At 38.1% G+C, this 13,766-nt stretch overlaps 1 protein-coding gene across 1 annotated transcript in view; it reads right to left on the bottom strand.

The window, feature by feature from the left end:
• The window catches only part of LOC126375869 (Down syndrome cell adhesion molecule-like protein Dscam2), a 168,959-nt gene that overhangs the window by 74,141 nt on the left and 81,052 nt on the right, over positions 1 to 13,766 (bottom strand). Inside the window, exons 4-6 of the mRNA XM_050022942.1 lie at positions 4,325 to 4,483; positions 3,443 to 3,592; positions 2,670 to 2,790 (exon numbers count right to left, since the gene is read on the bottom strand). Of these exons, the coding sequence (XP_049878899.1) occupies positions 2,670 to 2,790; positions 3,443 to 3,592; positions 4,325 to 4,483 (430 nt within the window). The remainder of the gene's footprint in view (positions 1 to 2,669; positions 2,791 to 3,442; positions 3,593 to 4,324; positions 4,484 to 13,766) is intronic.

Below are 13,766 nucleotides of genomic sequence, written 5' to 3' on the forward strand. Positions count from 1 at the left end.
ATCAGACGCACGAGGCCTATGATGATAGGTTTTTATTATTATTATGTATGTCATTTCCATATCTCGGGCCTATGTAGTCCCGGACTTTTGGAAGGCGTGTGTGGAGCCGAAGCCAACACGTATACATAGTTATTATTATTAATAATAGCTCTCAATGTCTCACTGCAGGGCAAAGGCCTCTCTTCCCTTCTTCCACTCCTCCCTGTTCCCAGCTTGTTCGTGCCTTTGATAGGTTTTTACAAAATTGAAAAATTTTTTCGATAATAGGCTATCATATTCAAATTCAAGGCATATTCAGATCATAATTGATTAATGCGTCACCAAAGAAAGTGTCGTGTAACACATTATCTATGTAGTTCAATATTTTTTACAGTAGGTACTTGCATTTTAATAGAAGGAAGGCTAGTAGACATTTAAAAATTGTATGTATGAAGATTGTGTGTGACAACACTTGTCTCCGCTCACACAGAGGAGTGTGATCTTAGAGGACGCTGTACGTGAGTCTATATTTACTTTTCTGCTTTCTGAATCTTTTATAAGTCTCCCCAGTTCCAGTTCATTCCAGTTTACTCCAATCTTTTACAAAATTCACACAATTACAAAAGTAATAATGTTATTAACATGTTCGATTCTGAGAAAAGGGTCTCTGAAGTACCGTGTCATCCCCCTGCTTTTCATCATAGGTTACTGTCTCTTTACACAAGGTTTATAAGTTAAGGTTTTGGATCTGATTGATTGTATAATTTTAATATTTTAAACATGATCACTTTGATATGGTTACGTTTACAGGTACGTGTTGCGTGTACGAAGCAACTGATGAATGTGGAAGAAGCAAGATAAGTGTGTGTGTCTCTGCTTACCCCGGTGGGAAATAGGCGTGAGTTTATATACGTATATATGTACTTTCACTAAAATCAACGTACAAATCAAATAAACAAATCTTCCCATAAAATACCTACGTAAAAAGGTCATATTTATTTACCTAAAACATAACTCAAAGGTCACTAGCATTGAGAGGTCTCACAATATGGAAACGTCGAGAAAGAAATATGGAGACCATAATAAAAATGAGATATTCGTCTGACGAGCGAATTCGTATAAGGTTTTATGATCTGTGCAAGTTGAACATAAACAAGGGCATAAAAGCTAATACGACGGGTATGTTTAGTGCTTTAGGACATACATTTGTTAATTAGCTAGTGAACCACAGCCGTCTAATGGTAAATTGCAGCAATCGCCTGATTCCCGCAGAGATGATGCAAATTGTAGACCACGTCAAATTAGGGTATCGGTTCCAATCAGGGGATTTGATTAGCGTGGTTAATGCAAAGACGCCGTGGGGCAAGGTCAAGATGGAAGCAAGTACCTAATTTACTACCTATTAGTATGGTAAAAACACTTTTTATCTTTGCAAATTAAGTATTTTGTTTAGATGCCGGTAAGCGTAAAATAATGATGTACATTGAAATTCAATTCAAAACATGTACAGTACAGTTAGTCAGTTCCAGTAATAGCAGCCAAAGAGAATGTAATTCACTACGTATTAGTAGCAGCTACAGAGAGTCTAGGAATACGGAGATCCTGTACCCCGATCATGATCATGACCGCATATCAACATCCGTCAGCCACACTTACACCTCTAATTGCGCACGTCATTTGTTTAGTTGAGTATATAACGTTTTTGCCATCAAGTTTCTGATTTTGTTACCGGGTTACAATTCACAATATTAGGTAAGTGTTTTACGGTAATGGGGTTCCGGCCAAGTAGTTAATGCCATTTGCTGCAAATCTACATTAAGTCACGTCAAAAAAAAAAACAACAACAAAAAAGATTGATTTTGTGGATGAATATAATAATATGTGAATTTATGTGATATTTTGGGACGATTTTACTCCTGATATACCTATTTAGAAACTAGACGCATTTAGACAATACACGAATGCAATGTTTATAATATATACACGTCGTAAGTATATTTTCAGTCCGGCTTAAAGATTCCAAATAACTGAAGATCCTTTAAGGGCCCTGTCTCAACAAAATATAGTATACAGTGGTATAAAAGGTACTTCGCCTAGTTGCGTAACTTTGTGGCCAGCAACCAAATTCAGCATATTGTTAAGTTGCGCCACTGGTGGCGCAACCATGGATTTCTACTGATATAAGGCCTTTAGTTTTGGAAGATTTAATAACAATTTGCAGTTCCCTGCTCTTCTTGACAAACTGTTATAAAAAAGACGTCGCTTGAAAGAATCACTGTTTCATAAACATAGACTATTTCACGAATAATTTAATTAACTAGTTTCTAGTGTAAAAGATAATACAAAAGTCGCTGTATAAGTTTTATCAGCAACAGGATATTTGATATTCTGTCCATTAGTGTAGTGCAACGTGATAAAATTTTGTCACGGTCATTTTATCGAATCTGACGGTATACGTATAATTATGTCCTTTTTTGGATTGGTGCTAATATGTGAACCCAAATAAGTCATATCGTTCTATCAAAATACGAACAAAATCACGTGAGACGCATGTTAGGGAAAAAACAAACATCGATTTTGACAAAATTTATTGAATCGATCGATAATTTGATCACGTTGCGCATGCGCGAGCATGTTAGCCCTTCTTGCTCACGTTCGACCAGTTAAGGTCCAGTAATACTAGGACTCACGTGATGGTGGCCGGTGGGTTGGCGTGCACCAGACACGGCAGCATGGCGTCCGCACCGCGCCGCACTGTCTCCTCCCACATGCCGTGCGCGATCGCGCGCGGAGCCGACGCCATGCTCACGGCTGAAAGAAACCCATCGTCAGAACAAGAATTTGACAACGCTATTGAAACTGGGTGGTGAAAAAGGCCACATCGATTATAAAGATATAAAAGCAGTTTTGCCTTTTAATATTTGTTCACACTTGCTTCTAAATGAACAAATGTCAAATTCCAATATCGCTTTTTAGACGAATTGTTTCGATGTGGCGTTTTTAAACTCTCTGAAAGCATTTCAGAAAAGCGACCGTCCAAAAAGAGAAGTTACACTTGATTGTACCAATATTATTTCCATTTACTTACAGTAAGTAGAGGTAAGAGAATTAGCTAGTTAGTAAGACACCAAAAACAAAAACAGAATGAAGTTGATAAGTAGTAGGGAAAAAAGGAAGAAGACAATCAACATAAACAAATTAAAGAAAAGGCAAAGAATCTGTTTTGAATATAAAAAACGTTATTAATGGAGTAATGGTTCTGACGAGAAAAGGAAAATGAATGAATATAACAAAACATAAGCTCACGACTATATCCCATCTGGGGTAGTCAGAGTTACATCCATCGCAAGATGAACTAAGTACCCACGTCTCACCGAGCTTTCTGTTAGACCTGCGTGATAGGTGGTAGTCGGAGGTCAGTCTTCCAATTTCATTAGATACCTACAAGTATTAGTATACTCACGAGCGACCTCGATGCTGACGGGACCGCTGCGCCGGCGCTCGTTGGTGAGAGAATCTACGACGGAGCAGGAGTACTGCGCCCGCGCGTCCTCCTCGCGCACCGACCGCACCACCAGCTTCCAACCCTCATCTAGTTGGAGCGTTGACCCCGCTGGACAGAAAATAAGGAATGTTCTATTAATACATATAACAAGAAACTGAAGTTGACAAAGAAATCAATTATTAAAAAAGTATAGAAGGACTTATAGAAGATTTCGTAATGAAGAAAATAAAAATTGTATAAGCAATGAAAAAATAGGAAAGGGAATGGCAAATAGTCTAAGACAGAGGTAATTAAATCCGGCAAAGTGAAGACAAAGTAATAGAATAACGGAGCACAAGATGATGAGGTAGATACTAGAAGAAGAAGTTTAAATGTTAAAATATGACAGTGGATATCGAGTCACCAATGAGATTAATTATAATTAAGTAATTCATCTATAATTTTTGTTAAACGAAAAGTTAATAGGTTCATAAACGCTGTAAAATCATAGCAACGCTCATAAAGACAAAGTAGTAGGCTCACATAGATCGTTAAGAAGTAAGATGATCCGTGCTTCGGAAGGCACGTTAAGCCGTTGGTTCCGGTTACTACTTACATACTGATGTAAGTACGTAGTCTTTACATGAGTCATGTCAGGCGCCTATGGCGGTTTCAATAAAAACCCTGACACTAGGATTGATGGGGCTGGTAATTCACCTCACAACTCACACGATAGAAGAAGACATAGATCGTTAGTAGCTGGTAACACAGCGTATCACGCGGCGACGCCAGGGTTGTCTCGAAAACTGTACGTTGCGTCAGCATCTCACCCGGTAAGAGTTTAGAAAGTACTAGGCTTACATAAATGGTCAGCAGCTGGCAACACAGCGTCGTCGCGGTACCACGCGGCGACGGCGGCGTGGTCTCGGAAGCCGGGTGGCGCGGCACACGTGAGCAACGCTGGGCCTCCAACCTCTGCCGCCGTCGCCGTCACCCGCACGCTCCACTCCTGGTACACCACTGTGGACAAATGACGTCGTTAGTCGTCATGATTTTAGTAGAGGTGAGGTTATATTGCTTGAGAGAATAGATAAGTAGGTAAGCTAAAGACGACGCCACGGGGTTTATTTATGCACTCACGGTTTTCAGTGTATATTGGTGTTGATTCTAGATTCTAGCTGACAAAACCTTTCTTTTTCAGCATGACAGCCCTATAGTAGTGTCACTCTTTACTGACAATAAAAAGCAAGAAAAAAATAGAACTACTTTAGAACTTTCAATCTAATCAATCAAATTATTAATTGTTAATTTATAAACTTTGAAGCTCCCTTACCATCTAGTTCTCTTGGTTTTGGTCTGTTGACAAGGCAACAAAAATAAAACAAAATTGTAACGTGCCGGTTCAGATTTTCAATAACGTGTAAGTACTTCTTTTTACTTTTTTAATTTAATTTTCAAATGTAAATGTTGGCTGATTGAGGAGAGGGCTGTGCCCAGAAACGCGACGTTTTTAGGCTTTTTATATAAATATACTATCTTATGTCAAAATTATGATTTCAATTCAGCCTTGAACATTTCAGATAAGACTTGAAATAACATTGATAAATACTCACTCAAGACGTGGCTTCGGCCTTACTAAGATTTGGACATGACGAAAAATAACATCAAGACGACGGCTGCACGGCTTTGCCTTTGCCTTTCCCAAGATGATAAACAAGTTAAGAAAAATATCAGTTTAGCTTGTGGCAACAGTGTAATTTAGTTATAGCATACGAAAGAATAATATTTCTGCACTTCTAATGTACCACATTTTAACACTAAAGATTCAAAATGCGTTAATGTCAAATTTAGTATAGTTTATCCCAAATAAGAAGCCCGCAAAATATTCATTTAAAACCCAAAAAGAATGCCTTCCTGTGAGATATACATATAGGGGAACGATTTCGCCCGAATAATTTCTGATTTGTTCATAACACATTCAGCCGAATTACCGTCACTCCTCCAGCGGCCGGCAGTAAATCTGCATCCCCGCTGAATGAAGATATACCGCCGTAGCTTTAGCTAATACCGGCTTGTCATAAACTCACTTAGCACAAATGGAACGAAAAACAACTTGTTTGGGTAGCTAGCATACTGCTTTCTGATAAACAGCTTTTTTATGTAAATGAGTTTGGTGATTGATTGTTTGTCGTGCGTTTTTGTTGAATGTCTTGTTGACCACGAAATTGGAGAAGATAGGCGGAAAGGTTTTATTGATACCGATATTTAAATAAGTTAGTGTCAATGCAAAGCAAGAAATTGCCGTAGAGTTTCTAGATCATTGCGCTAAAGAGCCGTAAACGAAATAGCAATATTTATTGTTTCTGTTATAGTTGCCGAAATGACGCTAACAGTTCCCAAAGGCAAATACATGGCAGAAATCAAAGACCGAAAACCAAACGATTCTGCAACAAAGCACCAATAGCACGGGCGCTGTGTCGTTCAAAAATTGGACCTCGTATAGGCAATACTATGGCAATACATACGTCGAATCAAGTCAAAGCCAACGTCACACAATTCATGTTGCCCGGGCACCGTATACATCGTGCGGACAGTATAGCAGTCTCACACTGGCCTATAGAAGACGATGTTGGAACGATTTTCTAATTAGATCTGGAGATCCGTTCGTTTGTATAATTTAAAAACAGCATCAAACAGTAATATGTTTTTGTAATTTGTCATCATCATCAATTTAAGAGCCACGCTCTTGTCGGTGTAGCATTTTCCGAATACTCTCCATGCTACTTTTTAGGGAAAAATAGGGCAGTGGTTTCCCCCTTGCCTTCCGCCCCGCAGTACTCTGTCTGACGCGAGTGGGATGGCGCCCAGAGTAGTCTATTACAAAGCCATACTAGGACTCCTGTCCTCTGCCTCCGAATAGTACTGACAGTTACTGCTGCCCTCTGTCAGGTTCCAGGTTACAGTCCCTGTGACATGCCCCTTCCGTCCGTTTGTAATTTGTAAAACACAAAAATATCAAAATCATACAGTGTTAACCTAACCGGATATTGTCTTAATTTTCGTTTGCTAAGGATGGTGACATGACAGCAGGCATTTTTGTTCATATTAGGCAATAATGATGTATGTATGAGTCAAAGGCAGCTGCTTCCACAAAGCCACATCACTGCTTGTATACGTAACCAGCGCCTTGGGAGTCGTTTTTCAGCACGCTAACTAACCACCCGCGGCGCTCCTCGCTTTTTATATAACACACCTCTTTCAACGCGTTCGATATCCCCCAACAACACGTTTAGGACGTAAAGCGTGTTTACATTTTCGTATCAATGGGAAATTGAGGTTTCTTTATAAAGGAGTATACTTAGTTTAAAAGGGGGGAAATTACAAAATTATGATTTTATTTTGGGTAGTTATAAGATTTACTCATTGTCTACTTCTCTCTTCGTTACTATTAGGTGACTAGGACAAGGGTACGTTGTTTTTCTTGATGCTTGATATAAGGTAGTTAATATTAATGAATAATTGGATATAAGTACTTCAATTCTACCTTTATAATTTTTAAGTTAAAACTTGAAACATCCCCAAATCAATCTATAATAAACTATAGTCCGGCAATCTCGTGCGCGACCCTCCTGCGGGGCGACAGACGGTGGCGGGGACGGGGTAGCGCGTCATCATCTTGACATTCTAGAACATGGCTGCACACGTAGAGAAGTGTGCCAGGATAAATCTTGCAATAAGTTGTACTTACTTGTGACGTAATATATGTAGGAGTGAATAAAAAGATACAACTATTTTATTTTATTTTTATTATTATGCTTGACGACCAATTATTAGGAAAACTAAAATATTAATAGTAGTATAATAGATTTCCATATCGCTTTCATTTTCACTCTCCGTTTGATATTCTTCGTCACTTCTCTTTGATTTCTCCGTGTTTTGCTCATTAATTATTTATGTACAACCTCCTTAAGTTGTCTTGAGATCGCCTCACTCATCCTCAGATATTAATCTCGTGTGCGTCGCCCTCAAAGTAGTACAGATTATCAAGCACGTGTTGCCGCTTCGGCTGCGCGGCCGAGACTGCCGTACTTGACGCGCAGATGCACGCGTTTCCCTTCCCCGCTACACCACCTGCTACCCGCTGACATCTTAGCTACCCCGTCCCCGCCACCGTCTGTCGCCCCGCAGGAGGGTCGCGCACGAGATTGCTGGACTATAACGCTGCCGCGGGCTGACGGGACCCTCGTCATTAAAAGTATACAATACAGTAGAGGAAATTTAAGAACGTGAAAACAAATAGTAGCTGGTAGCCTTGGGCTGGGTTTGGAATAAATCGGTGGCAACTGTAGACGGACTTGCTGTGATGGAGGCTCGTTTGCCTTAGGGCTTTCGGGAGCTATCTCAAATTTCTACGGGGATAGAAAATTTGCTCACCAGAATTCTTTCATAAGCTCACGACTAAAGTCTAATTGAGGTAGTCATAGATACATTCATAGCAAGATGAACGCGTGGGTACTTTACGCGTCACCGAGCTTTCTGTTAGACCAACGTGATAGGTTGTGAGCTTATCAATCGAGCAAACTGTGTTAGTGAAAACTGCACTTTAAATAAATTAAAACTCATTGCTGCAAGTCCAGTACCAGGGATCGAACCGAAGCTACCCGTTTGAAAAGCAAGCCAGTAAACCACAGGACCTCAGTGACTTATTACAACGAGTAGGTAAAATATAATCTGGCCACAGCTTATTGTGTGGCAGGTCGCGGTGATATAATAGGTAAACCCACGAACGGTGTAAGCCACAAAGCGACCTCATAAAGAAATCAGTAACTTCTTAACAAAACAAACTGATTTAGTTTTTAATTGCGAAAATAATACAAACATTTAATTTTTGCGTCAGTATAGTTATACTATATTTTTTTAATAGAATGGACAGCTTTTATTATTGAACGAAACATTAAAGTTTGTGAATTAAAAGTCTGTCTTCATCATTCCTGCCTAAATCCAGCCCTGCTTGATCCGCGCTCAATCGTGTCTAAATTCTTCTGTTATCGTCGATTACGTCGACATGATTGTCTTAATTTTGTTCGAGAACATTCTCCAAGAATAGAAAATGTTGCGAAAAAATTGCTTTCAAGTGCTTAAATCAAGTCTGATCTTTTCTGGTACTAGGGGAAGTAATTTCTTAGTAATTCTGCTGGAAAATGAGGATGGTTTTAAGTTCCTTATGCTGTTACTTCTGATGCCTCGTTAAATACGATATTTACTACTGTTCTTTCCTTTATTATATTATACCTAAATAATGTTGTTTTTAGTTATTTAGTTATGTTGGCCAGATATTTTTCTTTCATAAATTTTCTTCTGAAGACAACTTGAGTACTTATTGCTTTAATTTTTAATGGGCATAAATAAAATTGTGACGGTTTATTTACACTAAAAGTGTTTAATTCACGGGGGTTAAAATGGCCACATCGAAGCAATTCATCTAAAAAGCAATATTGCAATTTGACATTTGCGCATATAAAAGTAAGTGTGCAATGCAATCAAATGTCAAATAGCCATATAATTGTTTTTTAAGAGGAATTGCTTCAATGTTCATGTCCATGTAAAACGTTATCTATAATATTGAAACGTAATCACTAATTGTAGTGAACTAGGCGTTTTGATTAATACTGTCTATCAATAGGTACTTCAAAACAGTTGCAAGGAAACCGATGAAATGGATAAATGTACTGACGATTGAAGTTGCCTCATTTGGAACATTTAAAGCGAGTTGCTGCCGTCATGTAAGCCTTTGAAGTGCTTAATATCGCTGATCTTGTCATTAGATACGTCGAAAGTTCCAGAAATATCTTCAAGCAAATTTCAAGCAACTCTACAAACTCGGCAAATGAATTAGATTGGAACGTTCAAGATGTTTTGTGCCTCTGGGTAAATAGAGGAATGATTACGTTATAAGAAGATTGATAATTTTGATCCGGTTGATAGATTCAGTATTGGCAGAATGAGGATAAAACTGGAGTACTTAAATTAGAGTGTTCCTAAATTTTGTCAGTTTTTCATACTGTCCAGCTAAAATTCGTGATAAATTGCTATAAAATGTGAGGCAACGTGGAGTGTAGTGTGTGTGTGTGTGTGTGTGTCATCTGCAGGATGAGTTACGAAAAAGAAAAGCAGCCAGTTGGTAAAAGGAAGTTATGATTGAAAATATATTTTTTTTAAGTTGTCTTCTTTCCGATCTTTAGGAAACAAATACAGGGTGTTAGTGACATCGTAAAGAATACCGAGGGGGATGGTTCAGATCATGATTCTGAAATATTATCAAGGGGAATTTCCTGTCGTAAAAGTCATGAAAGTTTCAGTGTTTTTTTTTATAATTATTTTCAGGTCCATTCAGAAATTTCCACTTGATATCAACTTAGAATCATGGTCCGAATGATCCCTCAAAGTTTTCGCTACTATGTGAGTAACACCCTGTATAACACTACGAATTTGCAGTTAAACGCTGCGCAAATTGTTATAGTGTAAAAATATAAGCAAAACAATATGTTTCTTTACTAAATGGTACAGGTAACGGTCAAAATTTAAGAACACTTACTTACACTCACACGAGAAATAGGCAGTTTTTATCCTCATTCATTAGGTTGGATTATAAAAGGAAACTTTAACAAAAGTTCAAGTAGCTCGTAACAACTGTCAACGTTATATAAATATGATGCACGTGAAAGAGCCACGCCCTGGCGAGGTTGTCTTTATATTGCCGTATTATTATTTTATAGCCTAAACACTATACAGCCATCATGTTTGACACGACACTTCATATTTATAGTACAGTTCTAAGAGTATTATAAAACCAATATAATAAAATACAATTGAATAATCTCATGACGTGATGGAACAAAACTTTATCGACTATATTTCAGGATGTCTTTTTATTTTCCTGTCAAATAAATTAAATAATCCTTATCCTTTTGAATATTTAAAGTGTTTGTGACGTTGTCCGGAGTCCGGACATGTCCGGGCGATGTCCGGACGTCGCTTCAACATCATTCATTTAAACTGAAACAAAATATTGCAGAAACAGTCTATGGGGCCTATTTTCAGGTAAGTAATGGTAGACTATAGAGAACCGGAGAGGAAATATGATTGGCCACCTGATACGACACGATTCATTTATAACAAACAACATAGAAGGAAAAATGAAGAGAAGAGAGGAAGGGGTAGACCTAGGAGAACATTTATGAAACAAATAAAAGAGAAGGTGCATGTCGTGTCGTATCAGAAGGTGAAGGTTTTGGCGGGAAGAAGATAGGAATGGCGATTACTCCACCGACAAGAGCGCAGCTCTTAAACAAAGAGAGAGAACGGTTTATAGATGTTGTAGGGGTGCTCCGGAGGTTACGTTAACGTCATGGATTACGACAGGTATAATTGTGATAATATTAAGTCATTTCCGAAACACAACACTGCGTTCAAAAACGGAAATCGCTGATGTGGGACGAAAAGCCGCCAGACTCAAATGGGATTGGGCCGGACATGGTTGTCGCATGCACCCTGAGCGGTGGGCACGGATCGTCACGCATTGGGTGCCTCATGACGGGTACAGGCGTCATGGCAGACCTCGAAAGAGATGACGTGACGACTTGGACACTTGCCGGAGGGACTGGCCGGAGTACGCACAGGACCACGAAAAATGGGAAGAGGAAGTGGAGGCCTTTGCCCAGCAGTGGGATCTTGTAGGCAAGATTAGATTAGATAAGTCATTTGCATTGTAGATTCCATGGATCATTTTTCGTTTTAAAAGATAATGTTAACACTCTTCCGTAATTACAAATTGCCTTATATTATGCATAATTATGCATATGTATTACAATAATACAGCTCATCGTTATACGAATCTAGCAATTTCATGCAATCTAACACTTGGTTATTATATTTTTTTTATAATTACAAATAGTAATAAATGTCAGCAACCAGATAGACGAAGGCACAAAGTGATATATCTACGAATATATAAAGCATGAATAGATAGATAAAACAACGTTTTGAGCGTGCCAAAGTAGCATGACTTGGCCACGGCGGCGCCGGATGCCATTTGTCAGGTCTGCCTACTAAATGGAGCCCTAGTCACTAAACATAACTGGGTAATTTGATAACAGCTCTAAAGCTCTAATATCTTCTATTTAACCTAAAATACGAACTGTAAATTATTCAACAAGTAACAAGCGAAGTATGTACACACGGCCACATCAGTAGGCAGGGGAGTATAGAATATATAGAATATAACGTACACCCACTCTTCGCCAGCTATGAAAAAGTTGAAGTTTATCTATTTATTTATTTATTTACATATTCAAACACATTATCATAACAGGCCAGGCCCAATTCGATAATGCTTAATACAATCATAGAAATTCATGTAAACACACAACATGCATCAATTAAATACCAATAAATCTTTTAAAACATAAATCAATAGATAACAAAAATAATAATCAAACACATCATCAATAATTCCCATAAATAAAAACAATAAACGTCAAGAAATTAGAACATTATTAAATTATTATGTCAAAAATTGAAAATTAGTCTTTACAATCAATTGGTTGGTTTTTATAAGTCTTTGCACCATCAACATCAAGGAAATGTTGATTTAATTTGTGCGCCTATATTTAATCAGTACATTGCCAATGGAACTATTAAAAGGTATAGATGGACGATGTGGTATAAAATATTTGAAATTAGGAGTTTTGGCAACCTTAGCCTATCTCTAACTAAGATATCTTAGGACTTTGTGTCAACAGTAGCTGTAAGTTGTCTTTGATTACTTGTGGTTCTGCCCACCCTATTAGGGATTACGGTTATCATTTTAAGTATGTATGTAGCATATCTAACATGCATGATAGACTGTAATATTATACCCCTATCATTACAATAATGTAACTACCATCTTCTTCTTCTATCGTGTTGGTTGTGAGGTAGAGTACCAACCTCATCAACCCTGGTGTCAGGTTTACTATTGAGCCGCCAAAGGCCCCTGACATGGCTCATGTAACGACTACTTACTTACATCAGTAAGTAGTAACCAGGACCAACGGCTTAACGTGCCTTTCGAAGCACGGAATTTACCATTATTTTCTGCTTTTCAACATTCTGCAGAAGTTGATTTTAACTGACTGATATCAAGATTTTTTCAGCTGTAAAGCTGAATAGCTCATTTGACACCGTTCGCTAAAAATTAAATATTTAACATATTCCCTGATTCGTAATAGAGTTGGAAGGTATTGAAATTGTGCCAAGACTTCCAGTGTACCGAGGATGCATCGCGGAACTAATGGTCCGAGTGACAAGCAATATTTCAAGAGATTTTGTTAAAATGTCGCTTTGATTTATGACGTGCTGTATAATTACTCGACGGAGGGCCGGAGGGCCGGGTTCGGGAGGAGTGGCAAATTAAGCCGCGTCGTGTCTATAGAGTCGATGGTTGTGAAAACAAAATTACAAATATAAATTGATAATGGATGAATTTTGATTGCGACTATTATGTAACAGTGATGTAATTCTGATTCGTAATATACGAATGAATGAGAATACGAATGACAAATAAATACATACGGTGTTGGAATGAATTTTATTTTTTTACCTTTTTAATTTTTCTATTAGATTCAAATTCTGATACACGATTCTATTATCAAACACGGAATATAATAAGCAGTCATTTGAAATACGATGTTTGCCAAGAGACATTAATAAAATATTAACATTGAACGCAGACCCTTAGAGCGTCACACAACCGCAACCGGAGTCACTTTAATGTACTTAACTTTACATTATCAACCATTTTAATACTAACAATGTGCTGAGGTTCATGTATCTAATGAATCCGTGTAGGTATTTCGCATAGAATTACCTCGCTGATGGGCGGGAATTTACGATCGCAGCCGCGGCTAGGCTTTCACCGAAATTTACTTATCTCCAGGGGCCCACTTGTCATACAGATAAAAAATACCACTTCATCTATACGAAATGACGGCCATATATTACTGATTATTTGCTAACAGAACATTTTACCAACTACTGGCAAGGCAGAATAGACGTTTTTATTCTTGTTAGGGTTATTAATTATTGTTGAAACGTCAACATGTAACGACCACATAATTTATAAGTAAATTGTACACTGATTGTTTAACGATCCCTTCGAAACACGGAATCATGTCATTTTTCTGACAATCGGGTTATTTCAGCCCGCAATGTCCTGACCAAACCAGGGACAGTCTAACAAAGTGTTTTTTTGTTAGACGTGCTC

Source organism: Pectinophora gossypiella, chromosome 2 (genome assembly GCF_024362695.1).
Source record: "Pectinophora gossypiella chromosome 2, ilPecGoss1.1, whole genome shotgun sequence".
NCBI lineage: Eukaryota > Metazoa > Arthropoda > Insecta > Lepidoptera > Gelechiidae > Pectinophora > Pectinophora gossypiella.